Source organism: Mizuhopecten yessoensis, unplaced genomic scaffold (genome assembly GCF_002113885.1).
Source record: "Mizuhopecten yessoensis strain PY_sf001 unplaced genomic scaffold, ASM211388v2 scaffold11037, whole genome shotgun sequence".
In the NCBI taxonomy this organism is placed as follows: domain Eukaryota; kingdom Metazoa; phylum Mollusca; class Bivalvia; order Pectinida; family Pectinidae; genus Mizuhopecten; species Mizuhopecten yessoensis.
The window spans coordinates 266,405-286,440 of NW_018408847.1; the positions used below are offsets into that span (position 1 = coordinate 266,405).

Here is a 20,036-nt window from a genome sequence, read left to right on the forward strand (position 1 = left end):
GCTTGTGTCATCGAATTATTGAACTCGTGGAATGAATTCAATATTACATGAACACTCATGTAAGATCTTCGATTTACGTTTTCAAACTCGAAAGAGAATGAAAGTCATTCACTTGATCAAACTCGATGTCCATCTACATTAGTAAGTGGAAAGACAAGTATTTATTTCATAAATGATTGTATTCAATAGTTTAGCCTAAATGAACGATGTAACGTTGAAAGTAGGTCATTCATCTGAACTTTATGATCATTCACACCGGCAAACTGCAGACTAAATATAATGCTTTCAGGTCACATATTTCAGCAGGAGTTGTCACATTTATGATCCCTTTGACTTTTGTGAACTGAAATGGGAGAAAGAGTGATCTGTTTGCACAAATTATATTACCTGCAACCTATTAAGTTACATCAGTAAGTATTCCCAGGAACACTCAGGAAAGATTATCGTAGTAAAAAGGTAAAACATTGCAAAGCAATGCTCAGTCCCTGAACAGTAACAGTTGTCTTGTTTACTACACTGCTCGCTGATTCCAAGGATAAAAGGAAGTATTCTGCTACACAGACAGTTCAGGCGATGTCGTAATTGTGAAATGTTTTCAATGATTCAGGTCATATAAGTTATTCCCTCTATACCCTGGACAAGCTATTTCAATGATTTAAGTAAGAGGTAAATGTACGTTACAATAAGATACCTTTTGCATTCAACTCGCATACATACTTATATGACGCCACATCGACTTTTGTACTATCTGACTTGGTAACTCTTGGTGATACAAAATAATTATCTCAGGTGGACTTTGAGACAGAAAGACGTACACAACACGAAGACAGAATTCTTTGGACAGAGTGCATTTTTATATTTTTCTCCAAACAAAATCAGTGGCAGCCAATATGCTTATTACCATAAAGGAAAATGTTTCTGATAACAATCTTGACAATATTCTCTGTAAAATATTCTCCATGACAACCGGCAAAATTCCCATGGTAACCAGGATATTAATCCCTAGTAACAAGCTTGGAAATATATGTTAGCAACAATAGCGACAATATCCAAAGTGACATCTAGGAGTATATTTCTTAATACAACCAGTAAAATATTTGAAGTTACAACCAAGACAATATTCGGACTTACAACCAGGAAAATATATATGTATCCTTAATTACAACAGGATTATCTCCCCTATAACAACAAGGTATATTCTCACTAACAATTGCGACATTTTCCCCAGTGACAATTTGGACAATATTCCTATTTACAACTGAGATATATTCCTAGCAAATGGAACAATATTCCTTGGAAGAGGACAATTTTCCTAATAAACAAAGGACAACTTTCCAAGCAAATAGGATGATATTTGTTGTAAACAATACAATGATTCCAACAAATAGGACAATATTCCTAGTGAGTAAGACAAGGCAATATTCCAAGTAAACATTACGGTGTTCGAGTAAACAGAGCAATATTTCAAGTAAACAGGGCAATGTTCCTAGTAAACAAATCCGAATGAAACTTCCTTACCTAGGAGACTGTCTTACATTCCAACCAGGAGGCTGAATGAAACTTCCTAACCTAGGAGACTGTCTTACATTCCAACCAGGAGGCTGGATCGTTTCCTTTATTACAAAAGGACAATATATAGTAACAACCAGGACAAAATTGTTTGATTTAACTAGGACATTATTCCTAGTGACAGCTGTTACTCACCTTTCATTAGCGTACTAAACATTAGTTATTGGCACCTGAGACCAGTAGTAGGATAAACCATGTATCAAAAATATAAAATCGTAAACTTAACCTCGGTTCTTAATTAAATTATTAGTGTTTTATACCAATTTTTTTAGCTGTGCCAACATTTCTGTGTTCAGTTTGTTTCCAATCCTGTATACAGTGTACCAATCGCTGATACAGGTAAATACTAAACACTATTTCTTAACAAATGAATGGATGTGATACTCTTATAAACGAAAGTTTTTAAAGACAGGTTTTCAAAACCTTCATCCCAGCATTCCATTTGTCAATTCCATATACATATATATCATACACTCTGCTACTGTTTAACTGTCTTTACTGACATCGTTCAAGGAGGAATGGAACATTTGGTCGGACCAGACTGCATTGGTGAACCGGAACTTACTGGTATCATTCGAGGAGAGATAGCAATTCGGTCGAATTTAAAAGATTGTTGATGAAACCTATGCTCAAAATTTGAAATTAGTTTTTTGAAGGTAATAAAAATCCTCTTGATATTACAAAATTCCTTGAAATCAGGCATCAATAAAGGCAGGTTTCACTATAGCCTGGAAAATTCAATTTCCAGAACATATACACAGACATTTTAGTGACAAACCTTAAAATTACGCAAAATCCACCCCCCCCCGCCCCCTCCATGCTTAAAAACACTGTATTGACTGAACGAACGCTTTAACTGCAACAAAAACATCTGAGAACATCAGTTTGACATACCTATGTATGTTAATTCATCTGCAACGGACACGTGTCAAACAAAACTTGTTGATACTATAAATAACTTTTACGCCGCCATTTTCCTTCGTACAGACAAATAAACATAGAACCTTTTTGTGGGAAAACAGAATTCGGGATGAAAGCAATGATACTAAATAACAGGTTTCTTTTATTTTTTTCTAAAAATAAGGGAGCCTCAAAAAATGAGATTTTCCTAATAACCGGGCTAACTCATTACGGTAGATAGAAGGTGAAAGGGTTAATAGGTTTCCATAGGGAAGTTGGGAGGGGTGACACGGAGTTGGACACAAAAAAAAATCAAAAACACATTCACAATTATCTAAATGAAGTGAAATCACTTGGTAAATTGTGGAAAAATTGTGAGAAAATGTGATTAAAGGAAAAAGCAGGGTCAAAACACTATCAGACACAGGCTGCTTGAAATCTCATAACATCGGAAATGCATCATGGGAAATGTCATGTGACACATGCAGATAGTACAGCAAGGTGAAAGAGTGCAACAAACATTGTCTGCAAAGAGGTTATTATGCTAATGAGAAAAGAATGTACCAATCGTTGTCGAGGTTGTTTGGGTGCTGTTTCCTGAGTAAGCATGTAAAATTATCACAAAAACAAACGTCATTTCAACCGTACATGACCACTGTAACCATAGCAACTACCTTCTGATATTGCAGCCAATTTAAAAAATGTCAAAAAGCTAGCAGCTGCCAGGGTCAAGGATGAAACCCGGATTTTTTTATAACTGTCTTCAAGGAGATAATAGTGAACTCCCATAACATCTACTGTCAGGGTTCAAAGGATTTCTGTATTTACTGATGAAGTCAGCCATTCAATAAAGGAAATCATGGATGACTGACTTCAACCTTTGACCTTGATCAGAAAGAGCTATAAGAGGGTTTTACTTATCTCCCGATGACAGAGGTTATTTTCATAATCAAAATCATTGCAACATTGCACATTCACAGTTGCAAAATTTTGAAAGCATCTAATAAATCTGATTTCCAATGAAAGACTAACTACACATGTCAATCATTCTAATGACACGCCCATGCAATAAAAACACCACTGGGCGGAACCAACAAATCAGACAAACAGTGCACTACATCAATCAGAAATACTACACTACGTGTAGACCCATCCCTCATACACTACCACTAGACCCACGCACACTGGTACTAGACACATCCAAAATACACTACAACTACACACACACCCAATACACTACCAGTAGAAACACCGACATACACTCCCACTGGAAACACAAATACACTACCACTATGTACTTTACCACTACATACCAAACCACTATATAATTTACCACTACACACACAACCACTATATAATTTACCACTACTCACACGACATACCAAACCACTATATAATTTACCACTACACACACGACATACCAAACCACTATATAATTTACCACTACACACATGACATACCAAACCACTATATGATTTACCACTACATACACGACATACCAAACCACTACATAATTTACCACTACACACACGACATACCAAACCACTATATAATTTACCCCTACACACACGACATACCAAACCACTATATGATTTAACACTACATACACGACATACCAAACCACTACATAATTTACAACTACACACATGACATACCAAACCACTACATAATTTAACACTACATACACGACATACCAAACCACTATATAATTTCCCACTACACACACGACATACCAAACCACTACATAATTTACCACTACACACACGACATACCAAACCACTATATGATTTACCACTACATACACAACCACTATATTATTTACCACTACATACACGAAATACCAAACCACTATATAAATTACCACAACACACACAACTACTATATAATTTACCACTACATACACGACACACCAAACCACTATATAATTTACCACCTCACACACAACTAATATATAATTTACCACTACATACACGACATACCAAACCACTATATAATTAACCACCTCACACACAACTAATATATAATTTACCACTACATACACGACATACCAAACCACTACATAATTTACCACTACATACCAAACCACTATATAATTTACCACTACACACACGAAATACCAAACCACTACATAATTTACCACTACATACACGACATACCAATCCACTATATAATTTACCCCTACACACACGACATACCAAACCACTACATGATTTACCACTACATACACGACATACCAATCCACTATATAATTTACCCCTACACACACGACATACCAAACCACTATATAATTTACCACTACACACACGACATACCAAACCACTATATAATTTAACACTACACACACAACATACCAAACCACTATATAATTTAACAATACACACACAACATACCAAACCACTATATAATTTACCACCTCACACACAACTAATTTTCTACTATATAATCTACCACTATGCACAACTAATGTTTCACTATATAATTACCATCACACACAACTAATATACCACTATATAATTTACCACATCACACACAACTAATATACCACTATATAATTTACCACATCACACACGACTGATTTACAACTATACACATGACTGCTTTACCACTACATCCATGACTACTTCATACATGACTACTTTGCCACTATATACTGTCCTACTACATACCCAATGCATTACCGGACACAATAAATACAAACTGGACCCACCCTTATATCACAACCCCTACATTGTCAGTGCTGGAGAATGAAACAAGATTATAAAAATGAATAGAGCACCATGTTGATTTTTTTCTATTTATTAAAGTGATTTGTGTTGTGATGGCAGACTTCGTTATTTTTTTATAAATCACTACTTAACAAATTTTGCAGATTCTGTTGAGATTGTGATGTTTTAATTTTGCTTTTAAGTTATTAAATTAGTATGTTTGAACTTGATTTGAAATATTCCACCCGACAAAACCTTCATAACGAAATTATATTTATACTGCCCATCAATCACTAAATAGAGGTCTATCTTGTATACATCTATTTTATGTTTATTTTGTATATTTCCAAGTGTCAATCGTATACGTCTACATGTTTTCTATATAAAATATCCTTCCTGTATGTGTCAATATACCTTTCCTGTATGTGTCCAAGTGTCTATCTTGTATGTGTCCGAGTTTCTATCTTGTATGTGTCCAAGTGTCTATCTTGTATGTGTCCAAGTGTCTATCTTGTATGTGTCTGAGTCTCTATTTTGTATGTGTCCAAGTGTCTATCTTGTATGTGTCCAAGTGTCTATCTTGTATGTGTCCAAGTGTCTATCTTGTAAGAGTTGGAGTGTCTATATCTTGTAGGTGTCCAAGTGTCTATATTATATGATTCCATGTCTTTGTTTAAAAGTGTTTGTTTTGAATGTGGCAGTTTCTATATTGTATGTGTCCAAGTATCTATTGTGTATGTATGTAGGACTAATGTCACTCTAAGTCCCACTTTTTTGTCCTCCTGGCCTCCTTCAAGGGCGAAAATCAACGGTTGTTTCAGGAGGCTGAAATATTGGGACTTAGAGTGACATTTGTTCTATATTTTTTTTATCTTTTTCCCTTTGGAAATCATCTGTTGATTATTATAATGTCTGTTTTGAATTTCAAAGTTTCTGTATTTTATGTGTCCAAGTGTCCATAATGTATGTGTCCAAGTGTCCATAATGTATGTGTCAAAGTGTTCAGAATGTATCTGTCAAAGTGTCCAGAATGTATGTGTCAAAGTGTCCATAATGTATGTGTCAAAGTGTCCATAATGTATGTGTCCAAAATGTATGTGTCAAAGTGTCCATAATGTATGTGTCCAAAATGTATGTGTCAAAGTGTCCATAATGTATGTGTCAAAGTGACCATAATGTATGTGTCAAAGTGTCTATAATGTATGTGTCTCAGTGTCCATAATGTATGTGTCCAAGTGTCCATAATGTATGTGTGAAAGTGTCCATAATGTATGTGTCCAAAATGTATGTGTCAAAGTGTCCATAATGTATGTGTCTAAGTGTCCATAATGTATGTGTCCAAGTGTCTATAATGTATGTGTCCAAGTGTCCATAATGTGTGTGTCCAAGTGTCCATAATGTATGTGTCGAAGTGTCCATAATGTATGTGTCAAAGTGTCCATAATCTATAATGTATGTGTCTCAGTGTCCATAATGTATGTGTCCAAAATGTATGTGTCATGTGTCTAAGTGTCCATAATGTATGTCTCCAAGTGTCCATAATGTATGTGCCGAAGTGTCCATAATGTATGTGTTATGTGTCAAAGTGTCTATAATGTATGTGTCCAAGTATCCATAATGTGTGTGTCCAAGTGTCCATAATGAATGTGTCAAAGTGTCCATAATTTATGTGTCCAAGTGTTCATAATGTATGTGTCCAAGTGCCCATAATGTATGTGTCCAAGTTTCCATAATGTATGTGTCTAAGGGTCCATAATGTATGTATCCAAGGGTCCATAATGTATGTGTCCAAGGGTCCATAATGTATGTGTCCAAGGGTCCATAATGTATGTGTCAATGTGTCCATAATGTATGTGTCATAATGTGTGTGTCCAAGTGTCCATAATGCTATCTTGTATGTGTCCAAGTGGCTATCTTGTATGTGTCTAAGTCTCTATCTTGTATGTGTCCAAGTGTCTATAATGTCTGTGTCCAAGTGTCCATAATGAATGTGTCAAAGTGTCCATAATCTATAATGTATGTGTCTCAGTGTTCATAATGTATGTGTCAAAGTGTACATAATGTATGTGTCAAAGTGTCTATAATGTATGTGTCTCAGTGTTCATAATGTATGTGTCCAAGTGGCCATAATGTATGTGTCTAAGTGACCATAATGTATGTGTCCAAGTGCCCATAATGTATGTGTCTAAGTGTCCAGAATGTATGTATCCAAGTGTCCATACTGGATGTGTCAAAGTGTCCATAATTTATGTGTCCAAGTGTCCATAACGTATGTGTCAAAGTGTCCATAGTGTATGTGTCCAAGTGTCCATTCTTGTTTGTGTCCGAGTTTCTATCTTGTTTGTGTCCAAGTGTCTATCTTGTATGGGTCCAAGTGTCTATCTTGTATGGGTCCAAGTGTCTATCTTGTATGGGTCCAAGTGTCTATCTTGTATGTGTCTGAGTCTCTATCTTGTATGTGTCCAAGTGGCTATCTTGTATGTGTCTAAGTCTCTATCTTGTATGTGTCCAAGTGGCTATCTTGTATGTGTCTAAGTCTCTATCTTGTAGTGTCCAAGTCTCTATCTTGTATGTGTCCAAGTGGCTATCTTGTATGTGTCTAAGTCTCTATCTTGTAGTGTCCAAGTCTCTATCTTGTATGTGTCCAAGTGTCTATAATGTCTGTGTCCAAGTGTCCATAATGAATGTGTCTAAGTGTCCATAATGAATGTGTCTAAGTGTCCATAATGAAGGTATCCAAGTGTCCATAATGTACGTGTCAAAGTGTCCATAATGTATGCGTCAAAGTGTCCATAATGTATTTTTCTAAGTGTCCATAATGTATGTCTCCAAGTGTCCATAATGTATGGGTCAAAGGGTCCATAATGTATGTGTCAAATTGTCCATAATGTATGTGTCCAAGTATCCATAATGTGTGTGTCCAAGTGTCCATAATGGATGTGTCCAAGTGTCCATAATGGATGTGTCAAAGTGTCCATAATGTATTTGTCCAAGTGTCCATAATGTAAGTGTCCAAGTGTCCATAATGTATGGGTCAAAGGGTCCATAATGTATGTGTCAAATTGTCCATAATGTATGTGTCCATAATGTATGTGTCATAATGTGTGTGTCCAAGTGTCCATAATGCTATCTTGTATGTGTCCAAGTGTCTATAATGTATGTGTCCAAAATGTATGTGTCGAAGTGTCCATAATGTATGTGTTATGTGTCAAAGTGTCTATAATGTATGTGTCTCAGTGTCCATAAGGTATGTGTCCAAGTGTCCATAATGCTATCTTGTATGTGTCCAAGTGGCTATCTTGTATGTGTCTAAGTCTCTATCTTGTAGTGTCCAAGTCTCTATCTTGTATGTGTCCAAGTGTCTATCTTGTATGGGTCCAAGTGTCTATCTTGTATGTGTCCAAGTGTCTATCTAGTATGTGTCCAAGTGTCTATAATGTATGTGTCCAAAATGTATGTGACAAAGTGTCCAAAATGTATGTGTCCAGGTGTCCATAATGTATGTGTCCAAGTGACCATAATGTATGTGTCCAAGTGTCCATAATGTATGTGTCCAAGTGTCAATAATGTATGTGTCAAAGTGTTCAGAATGTATGTGTCCAAGTGTCTATTCTGATTGTCAAAATGCTTGTATTTCAAGTGTCTTTATAGCTTGTGTCCAAGTGTCTAAAGCGTCCACCTTAAAAGTATCTTGTACTCTACTGTTGCTGAACATTATTAAGGAAAATGGTGCATTATTTAACAGGCCTGATAAAATATCTATAGAAAAAGCACTTTGATACAAAAGCTGAAAAAAAAGAAAGTTTGTAAGTGGTTTGTTTTTAAAAAAGCAGAAATAAATGTTCGATACACACGGCCAACACGAATACACACGATATATACGTCAACACGGTTATAGACTTAAACATGTACAGCCCTAACCCTTTCACCATCTCAGGGGCAGATAATTACGATACAGGTGAGTTATGTCCCTTATCCAAATACCATAGTTACGTAATAAGTCACTTACAACACACCGTTCTCATGAAATCAACTGTCAAGAAAGAACATCATACAGACATATAAAACACTAGTGCTCCTTAGACCTGGGCACACCGGAAATATTGGAGTATCATGTATTACCAGTGCATTACCTAGGGACAACAGATTTGTCTCCCGAGTTTACATTTAATTGAATCCAGATAATGTTTTATATACTGAAGTTTTAGTATAATCAATGTTTTTTTTAAAATTTAAAAAGTACATTTTTTTTCTACTTAGGAATTTTTCACCTTCAAATTTCAAGATAAATATTACAAAAAAAAACCCAACAGAGACATTTTACGTAGTAATATACATCGATAAAAATTAGCATAGAGTCTGGGAGACCAGATTATCATCTGTAATTCACATTTTGAAATTCTACATCTACATAGGCCATAACCGCAGCCATAGAAGAAAGCTGAGGGCGATTCGGGTCATGTAGCTTCCCTGTTTGGTTAAAATTTGCATTGTAAAATATTCATTCTGATAAATTTGCACACTTTCTAAGGGGTGATGAGGTGGTGTGCAAATTTCAGATTTCATTTTTTAAAAATTTCAAACATCACATTTCACATTTGTTTTAAAAACACAAGGGCTGCAAAAAAAATCAATACAAAAAAAATCAACTTCAAGTTGCATAAAAAATGACTAAATAACACTACCATGCTTGTTAAAAAAATATATGAAACAGCAAATGATTTTAAACATTTCTTGATATGAACACTACAGTACAAGTTTCAAACTATCAAGAAAGAAATAGGACACCCAAAGACCTATTGCAGCTCACCTGATATTTTTTTTCATTACAGTATTTTTATTTTTAAGCTTTTTTTTTTTACTTACTGGTACTAAAAACTATGCTTAGCTGACATTGAACTTTAACATTCAGACTTGATCAATTAAATTGCACCTACTCCTATCCCCAAAATTTTGGAACACCATGCAATCTTGCAATGTATTCTTATCTTAATATTACTAATGTAGTAATGCCATAGTTATTAAATCGATTTCGGCTCTGTCCGTTTTTGAAAAAAACTCAAATATGAAAGAGGTGTCAATAGATGACGAATGCAAAACCATGGTATAAGATCACTCAGCCCAATTAATGGGGCAACTGAAAAAACCCATTCATGATGAAAATTAGGTGAGGATATAATTTGGGAAATGATGCCACTTAATTAGACAAGACATATTTTGACAAAAGTGGTGATTTAAACTCATTGTATTTTTTAGACTGTTTTTATTCTCTTTTTTTCCCATTCAAATTAGCAATATTTCAATGAGAAAATAATCTGAAGTTTTAAGTGAATGAAAATTGGTATGTTCTTGCACTAAGAGAAATTAAATGATTAGTAACTAAATAAGATTTTTTTTCTATTATTATATAAGAAGTGAAAGAGAATTGTTAGTTATTAAATATAGAAATAAACTTTCTCGTATCCATTCAAAGTAAATTGGTTACTTAATAATAATGTTTTTCTAACACTAAGCAAAAATAAAAAAAATCAGTTATTAATAAGGATAAATTTCTCACACTTACAAATGTTTCAGTTTCCAGGGTACGAAATAAGGATATTTTTTGAAGAATATTTTCCTGAAGAAATTAGGGACAAGACAGGGAGGTGAACGTGGCTCAAATTAAAGAAAACAAAATCGTGAGATGATAGCAGTTTGTTGTGTGGGATTGTCATAGGACGTACCGAGTGTTCGCGCCTGGACTGTTTCACTGTAGGTTCCGTCACCGTATTGGTTGCGTGCGAGGACTTTCATCTGGTAGAGGGAGTCGGGCTGAAGCATGTACACGGTAAAACTGGTGGCGTTTTGGGGTTCCACGCGCATCGTCTGCCATTGAGTCGTCTGGCCGGTCATACTGTTTACTGTTCTGTACCTAAAATATACACAACAACACAATGACATTAAAATACCATAATTGATGTTATAAAGGGCACATGCTCTAATGAAGGCACACCAAGAATTTCGAAAATATTTCTAGAATTTGTAAAATTTACGATTTTTTTCTGTCGCAGATATCATAAAAGTTGTGTGTTTTTTTTGGCAGGGTTCTAGTTTTCATGATGTTATAAAGGGCACATGCTCTAATGAAGGCACACCAAGAATTTTGAAAATATTTCTAGAATTTGTAAAATTTACGATTTTTTTCTGTCGCAGATATCATAAAAGTTGTGTGGTTTTTTTTGGCAGGGTTCTAGTTTTCATGATTTTTATGCGATAACAATTTTTCCACAAAAAATGTGTGGTGCAAAATTAACAGCAAATTACTCCATCTTTACCGTAGCTCTGTGTGTCCTGCCCAGTAGATCCTGCAAAGCTGATCATTTTTACAAATCCAGGGAAATAAGTTGCAGCAAAAATATCATTTTTTACAGTATTGTAATCTCTGGCGGTTGTTGAATTAGAATTATTAATTAGACAACTTCTGCCAGCAGTCTAGACAATGATTGAAATTAAACAGAAACAAAGATGCCATGTGGAACATTGTCTGCTGATATATTTTCACTTGGGAATTTAACCTTTAACCCTGTGCAACTTTAGTAGACTCTACCATGCTTTGATCTGGATGAGTCCATTATGGTCTACAGTGGTGAAAGGATTAACTTGGAACTGGGATAAAAACACCTTCATGTTTCTGCAGCAGTAGTGATAGAGGCAATATATGAACTGTGTTGTTTGAGGAAAAACACGATTAATTAAAGATGTATCGCTTGTAATTTACGGACACCTGATGCCCTTATTAGGCAAAACCCAGACAGTGATACCCATGTGTTTATCTGGCTATGTAAGGTTCTGATCAGGGGAATACAGCCACGAATGTGAGTGGTATACAAGTGGACTTGTGTGTCTGGGCAATAAATGTGTGCTGTCTGCAATGTTTGAAAAAGACACCTGTGTGATATTTTTTCCCCCAATTATTTATCAGTTTAATTTAAAATTCTCATTTATATACGCCCATCAAATTTGACGAGTATTATGGTATGGCGTCGTCTTTCCGGGGTAAACTTTTGTTTGTCCGGCAATCTCCTCCTACATTTTTCAACCGATCTTTTTCAAACTTGGCATACATTATAATCATGATATGGAGTTGTGTCTCCCTTAAAAGAATTTTGATTCAACAATTTTTCTTTTCAAAAGTTATTGTCCTTTGTTCATTTCAGTATTTGATTTTTTGTCCGGAGATCTCCTCCTACATTTTTTGACGGATTTCTTTGAAACTTAGTAGGCTCAATAATCATGATATGTTGTTGTGTTTCCATGAAGAGATTTTTGATTCGATAATTTTTGCAAAAGGTATTTCCCATTGTTTATTTCAGTATTTGATTTTTGTCCGGCAATCTTCTCCTACATTTTTCGACCGATCTCTTTGAAACTTGGTATACATTATAATAATGATATGAAGTTGTGTTTCCCTTAACAGAATTTCGATTCAACGATTTTTGTTTAAGTTCTTGCCCTTTGTTCATTTCAGTATTTGATTTTTTGTCCAGAGATTTTCTCCTACATTTTTTATAGCATGTCAGCTAACCACTCTTAGAATGATGCAGATCTTATTTCAATGTAAGAAAGTATATATATGCAAGACCACACACTTGTGTTTTTCTAACGAATCAGAAAGCACTCATTTATTGCGCGGACGAACAAGTGTGTGGTCTTGCTTTTATCACATTACTTCCGTATCTGGTAGAGATTGATACAAAGATTTTATAAACTTTGATATTTTTTGCAAATACCGGGAACTTTTCAGTTCGCCATGACAAGGGGATTCCCCTAAAATGTAGTTCCGGCTAGTAGGTAAATACAACATTCCGTATTGGACATGTGCAATACAGAACGTTGTATTTCATGGTCTGAAAATTGCTTGTATTACTATAACAAGATTCAACAGGTATTTGATAAAACACTATATGGCATTCCATGGGTGTATATTGTTCCGCCCCGCGGTACTTTTGTTTAAAAAAATTCTTATATGAAAAATTCATTATAGACCGTTCTCATTAACTTTATCAAGCTTCGAGTCCCGAAGGTATGCAATCACCCACGTTATAACACTTACCTCAAACCAAACAAACAGACCTACTTTGAACTTCCTCCTAAAATCAATTTCATCACCATTCAAATAATGATTTTATTTCATTTTTTTCCCAGTTGTAATGAGTATTTAATTTATTAGTCGCTGAAATTAGTGATCCACAAACTTTGCACCCGAGATGTAATGTCTGACCTTTATTGATGTTGTTTAATGAGAAGAGGAGACCGTTATGATTCAAAGATGACAGAAGTCCCACACAGTATATATTAAAAGCAGGTAAATTTTATAACTATACTTTATCATACATGTTATGTAAGGCAAATCACTATTTTTGTTTCAAAAAATTTGGATTAAGGTGTAGAATTTTTTATTTTGTTTTATTTTAATAATGTTTCTCATTTATTTCTTTATTTTTTACCCTTTCACCCCTACGTAACTTTAGTAGACTCCATCATGCATTGATATGGATGAGTCCATTATGGTCTACAGTGGTGATAGGATTAAATACCTAAATTTATCTGGTAATAAGCTCATGAGCAGGTAAGTTACGAGCACTTGAAGGTTCTAATCGGAATTTGGACCTATCTATTTGAGTCTAATGAAGAGCACCTTTAGAAAAAAGTATTTATAAGTATCGTTTTTCAGCAGAAAGGCTATTTCATTATCCTGTAATGATGATCTGGTGACAAGGTGGATAGCGCACTTGCCTTTCACCAGGGCAGCTGGGGTTGGATTCCCCGATCGGATGTGAAAAGGTATGGGGTTACCTGCCCGGCCACATGGGTTTTCTCCATGTACTCAGGTTTTCTCCCATAGTAAACCCCCCCCCCCCCCCCCCCCTCCACACACACACGCTAACATCCGAGCCAACAAAGGTGATTAATATAAGTTGTAAAAACTTGTTTCATAATTGTTGTAAAATCAATAAAGGTTATACATATACTGTATTATCCTGTATAAACTCGCCCCTTGATTTAAATAGAAGTTTCTATGTTTGCTACCCTGGGCTTATTGCAGGATAAACACGGTACAGACATATAAAAATACATTCATATTTGAGGCCAAATGAATATTTGTATCTGTTTTCTATGTTCTACGAAAAATATGGGTCGTAATACAGCTGTTGCAGATCACCAGTGACTACATAGGTCAATTGGTTAAAATGTCTGTTTAGCATTCAGAGGTCCGGGGTTCGAATCCTGATCTAGCCCGATCTCATTTTCCCTATCCTGTTATGTGGTGCCATGGCAAGCTTTATTATTTTTCAAATCAATTTAAAATCACAAATCAGTAAATATTGCATTTACGTCCTATATATCTCAATTGAACACAGATTTTTCTGCTTGCTTGGCCTAGCGGTTTAGTGTCATGATGGATAAGAGTTCTATGATCATTCACATATAAATCCATCCGTCACTATCGCTTATCGACGCAACTTATGATAGGATACGTCGAGAACGTAGGTAACAATAATGACGTAGGTTTTATCAGTAATAACGACAGTGTGATGTCGGTAAAGAATCTGATATAACCCATGTTTGATGGATGTGCACTGCTTAAATCAATATATAATCAGAGAAGCACGGGTGACAGTGCAGACACTATCATTTGTCAACTCTTCCAGGCTACCCTCCTCTTGCAAAGACACAAACATTAAACAACATTTTGCCTCTGTCAATATTCTTTCTTTAGTCAATATCCGAGCATATTCTCCAGGTAAAAAGTCCATGATTGTATATAATTGCACAAATATGGCTTCTCCATACTTATACTACAGTAGACTATTATAGGCCAAGTAAGTGTGATGGGGTGGGTTATAATAGTAGTATATTAATGTAGACTAGTGATGGGGTGGGTTATAATAGTAGTATATTAATGTAGACCAGTGTGATGGGGTGGGTTATAATAGTAGTATATTAATGTAGACCAGTGTGATGGGGTGGGTTATAATAGTAGTATATTAATGTAGACCAGTGTGATGGGGTGGGTTATAATAGTAGTATATTAATGTAGTCTAGTGTGATTGATGTGAGGGTTACACTACACAGTAGCCTGCTGTAGGCGGGGCTTGATGATGCAGGGGGTGTTAGAACAATACTGTAACCTGTTATAGACAACGTAAGTGTGTTTAAAGGGGCAAGTGTGGTGTGGGAGTGTGTTACTCCAGATTGTTGTAGGTGGGGCTAACTTCACTTGATGATTGGGAGGGGGGAAACCTAGAGGGTTTGAACGGGGTAGTTGTTGTTACCATATAAAATAGTACTGCGGACTTCCTCCGTTGTAGGCTGGAATCCATCGGAGGGTGGCCTCAAACCATTTGGTAGATACTGTAACATTGTAAGGCGCATGTGGTGTTGTCACTGGAAAGAGATGGAGACGTTTATGAAAATACATCGAGACTAAAGATAAAATGTTGTTGTCTAGAGCTGCAGGTAATAGAAGTCAGCTTCTCAGCTGAAAAAATCAAACTCAAAGTGATGTTAACCCATGTTTCACCTCTGATGAAGTAAATAATGAATTTTTCATCCCTCAGAAATTTGTTTTCTATATTTTCAGTCTATGCATGACAAGAGTACATCTCAGCAAAATCATAATTATGCAAATTGTCTTACAAATATTTGTAATATGATTAATTTGTGTGTGTGATAGACAGGATCCAGTTATCTGTATGGATGACCCAGATACATATTGATTAAGAAGACATGACCCAAATACATATTAATTAAGAAGACATGACCCAAATACACATAAAGTAGAGATGCATATTAATGAGAAATGACCCAGATACATACTAATTCAGTAAAGATGACTTAGATACATACTAATTGTATCTGTATAAATAGGGATGACCCAAATCCTTATTGATTTAAGTAAAGATGACCTAGATACATTTTTTAAACAATTATTTCTGTAGAGATGACCTAGATACATACTTTGAAGATACATACTTTGCATAAATACTTCTGTGGAATTGATCAAGATACATACTTTGTATAATTATTTCTGTAGAGATGACCCAGATACATACTTTGTATAATTAATTCTGTGGAAATGACCTAGATACATACTTAATATAATTAATTCTGTGGAGATGATCTAGATACATACTTTGCATAATTAATTTTGTGGAGATGACCTAGATACATATACTTTGTATAATTAATTCTGTGGAGATGATCTAGATACAAACTTTGTATAATTAATTCTGTGGAGATGACCTAGATACATACTTTGTATAATTAATTCTGTGGAGATGACCTAGATACATACTTTGTATAATTAGTTCTGTGGTGATGACCATTCTAGCTACAGAGTTTTCCGCCTCACACTCGTATCTCCCATGATCCCCCTTGTCAAGGTTTCTTATTGTGAGGTTTCCTCCTATTAGCTGTATTCGAGACGCGAAAGTGAGTTGCCCCCCAACTTTGCGCCAGTGTATATTTGGGGGCGGAGAACCCGTAGCAGCACACGGCAACATAACATCATCTCCTGGGATCTGGATGTAGCGCTCCGACGGCCGGAGAGTGAACTGGGGTGGGTCTGGAAAATAAACAGGACAATGTCATTTGTATTAGTTCCATATCAAGAAGATAGATTAAGATTAAATATTAGGAAATCAAACTGAATTTCATGAAAATTTTGCTTTGAGTAACTGTTGGATTCCTGAAGCATGTATGATTAAATAGTTTGAGAATGCAAAATTGTAAAGAGAAAAAGAGAAAAATACCAATTTTATATTTATAGTAAACTGATTACACTCAAGAAAATCAAAATCGCTAGATAATGATTGGTGAACAAGGCTTAACCAGTCCATATATACCACCGATAACTGACAAGCAATAACAATTACCAGTGATTATTTTAGATTTTGGAATATCAGTAATGAAATGGTAAACATGTATGAAATCAAACAAATATCAGTTACCGTCAAGCATGAGCAAAAATAGACAAACAGAACTTTAATTACATCCTGTAAAATCTTTCAAATAGCTTATATGTGTGCTTTCTGAATAATGCAGTGTTATATTGTGGCAATGTTATTTAGTGGTAGTGTTATATAGTGTTATGTTATTAGTGGCCGTGTTATATAGTGGCAGTGTTATGTTATAAGTGGTGTCTTTATAAATGGCGGTAAATATAAGGGAGGTAACCTGGAATCTGACCTCGAACTGTCACTTGGACGAGTTTGGATGTCTCTCCGCTCCCGAGCGGACTGACGGGCTGGCAGCTGTAACTTCCCGCATCTGATTGGCTGACTTTGTATATCAGTAATGTACCATTGGCCAATAGGGTGATCCGTTCAGGGTGGACGGCCACCATAAAGTTATTTTTAGTCCAGATGTACTCGCTGACCGCTGGATTAGCTTCCACTGGACAGTCCAGCTGTGCCTGGAGGCCGAGCGCCCAGGTGACAACACTCGGCATAGAGAGTACTTTGGGCAGATCTGAGAAGGAAGAATATAATAATAATAATTTGAGGTTCTTATATACCGATTTAACAAAATCTAGTTTGTAGTCTCAAAGCAGTTCACAAATTATTATCCGTAGTTATAGGGCCTTTGCAACCACCCAATACCTTTCTCAACTCCCTGGGAAACATAGCCGGTGCTGCCATTTTGGAGCTCACAGCTAGCATTCAACAATTCTAGCACTGCCCAACCACCTATTCATTTACAGCTGAGTAGACTGGAACAAGCTGAGTTAAGTATCTTGTTCAAAGATACAACACAGTGCCGTGATGTGACTCGAACCTGCAACCCTTCGGTCACGAGCTCGGCGTCCTACCACTAGAATATATGACATATCATATCAAAAAGAAACCAGGAATATTTCTTACAACAAAGCTAAATAAAAAGTAAAAGAAGAGTATCACTATTATGAACGAAACCATTAATTTCTTTATCTGAAATAGTTGTTTATTTTTAAGGATTCCTGTCTATCTGCAAGTGAAACACTGTAGAATTACATAGTGGTTGGTATACATGCCATCAATATTTTATTGTATGGGTCATACAAACATCTCAAGTAAAAATATTTATCAAGAAAAGCATTGGATGTTTTGCCATAAAAGTGTGTTCTGTAAGCAGGAAATGAAATATTTGATTATAAAAAACACCAGGACGTCTTTTTTCATATCTGAAAACAAATTCCCATTATTGCCCACATGTTCCATGAACAGTACAAAGTTGAATACCTACCCCTATGGCAATTCTAGCCTAGACTTACATGTTACATTGAGGTAGGCTGGTGCCTCTGGATCCCTCCCTACGCCGTTCGTCGGCCGACAGATATACCACCCCATATCGTCCTTCTCCACCGGAGAAATGACAAGCTCCCCAGTGGTCTTGATTTGTACTCTCCCCGTTTTGAATGCCCGCATCGTGACCACATCCTGGTTTTTAAAGAACCAGTGGTACGTGATGTTGGTAGGGAAGGCGTCGGCTCCACATGTAAATACGATTCTTTGACCGGAGATGGCAGTGGTGTTGACTGGTGCGGTCAGGATATAGGCTGCTCCTGTAAAAAAAACATTTACAGTCAGGATATAGGCTGCTCCTGTAAACAAAAAACATTTACAGTCAGGATATAGGCTGCTGTTGTAAACAAAAACATTTACGGTCAGGATATAGGCTGCTCCTGTAAACAAAAACATTTACGATCAGGATATAGGCTGCCTTGAAAAAAACCACATTTACATATATTTACAACCGCTCCTTTTACACAGATAGATATATTTCATACAGAAAAGAGTTCCAAATCCAGCTTGTTTGCCTTCAGAATCATAGACATAGCTTGACCTTGTTTTAGCATTATATTATACAACATTTGTTAAGTGCACAATCTAATCGCATGGAAATTAATTGAAGTACAGAAACTGAGATACAAATTCCAGATAATAGAATACAGTGAACCCTTGATATAATGCCCCTCATTTATTTGTCACCTCGTTTACCGCCAACATATTTCAATGTCCCGTTTTCTCGTTTTTTTATGAATTCCTTATACATTTCTCTTAACTCATTCACCCCTGAAATTTCAAAATGAACTATACAAACCTTTGATTTGGGAGAGTTCAAATGTGTCTCCAGGTGTGATTGAGTTAATTTATCGCCAAACCCCTTTATAACGCCAAATTTACTCTTGAACAAATGGTGGCAGTGTAACAAGGTTTTACTGCACTCCACACCATGCATTAAGTAAGATTTTTTCCTCAACGACACATATGCGACCCCAACCCACTGCCTGTAGGAATCCTACCTAGGACTTCGTAAATAAGCTGATAGAATTCCAAATGTGCAATGTGGCTGTGACTAGCGCTGGTCTAATGCGCTTATAAACAAATTGTGGAAGGGTAGAAGTCACAATACTTCAAGCAGTTCAGCTAGCTAGGGTTTGATCTGTAGGCAGGGAATCCCTGTAGTAGTATGCAGTGGGATAATAATCTAATGGCCGTGGGCTTATAACCCCGTCAACACATTTAATCACGAAGACACTATCTATAAACTCTCGGGCTGAATTCTCATAAAATAAAGGTTAAATCCAATATAAATCAACCGCGGACACTATAGAAACGGAACGGTGCTATAAATCTATTTCACAGGTCTTGCAAAAAAACAACTTTAATAAATTAATTATATAATCAGTAATGCGAATTGTACTATAACAATAGATTGCAGTAATGTACTGTTGTGAGGCAATAGGTAGATAACAATGGCGCCAATATCGTGATAATCTCGGCTCCGAGCCCCATACATCGCGTAAACTCATTACCAGACAGAGCAAGTGACAACCGC

The 20,036-nt window shown here is 35.9% G+C and overlaps 1 protein-coding gene across 3 annotated transcripts in view; it reads right to left on the minus strand.

The window, feature by feature from the left end:
- LOC110464826 overlaps nucleotides 1-20,036 on the minus strand; it is a 500,325-nt gene that overhangs the window by 22,100 nt on the left and 458,189 nt on the right. The window contains exons 5-10 of one of the 3 annotated variants that reach the window (XM_021520271.1): nucleotides 18,469-18,759; nucleotides 17,406-17,687; nucleotides 16,513-16,782; nucleotides 15,491-15,602; nucleotides 10,898-11,085; nucleotides 3,034-3,066 (exon numbers count right to left, since the gene is read on the minus strand). In XM_021520271.1, the coding sequence (XP_021375946.1) occupies nucleotides 3,034-3,066; nucleotides 10,898-11,085; nucleotides 15,491-15,602; nucleotides 16,513-16,782; nucleotides 17,406-17,687; nucleotides 18,469-18,759 (1,176 nt within the window). Of the gene's footprint in view, nucleotides 1-3,033; nucleotides 3,067-9,183; nucleotides 9,208-10,897; nucleotides 11,086-15,490; nucleotides 15,603-16,512; nucleotides 16,783-17,405; nucleotides 17,688-18,468; nucleotides 18,760-20,036 lie in introns of all 3 variants that reach the window. The other 2 variants (XM_021520272.1, XM_021520273.1) reach the window with 2 other exon arrangements.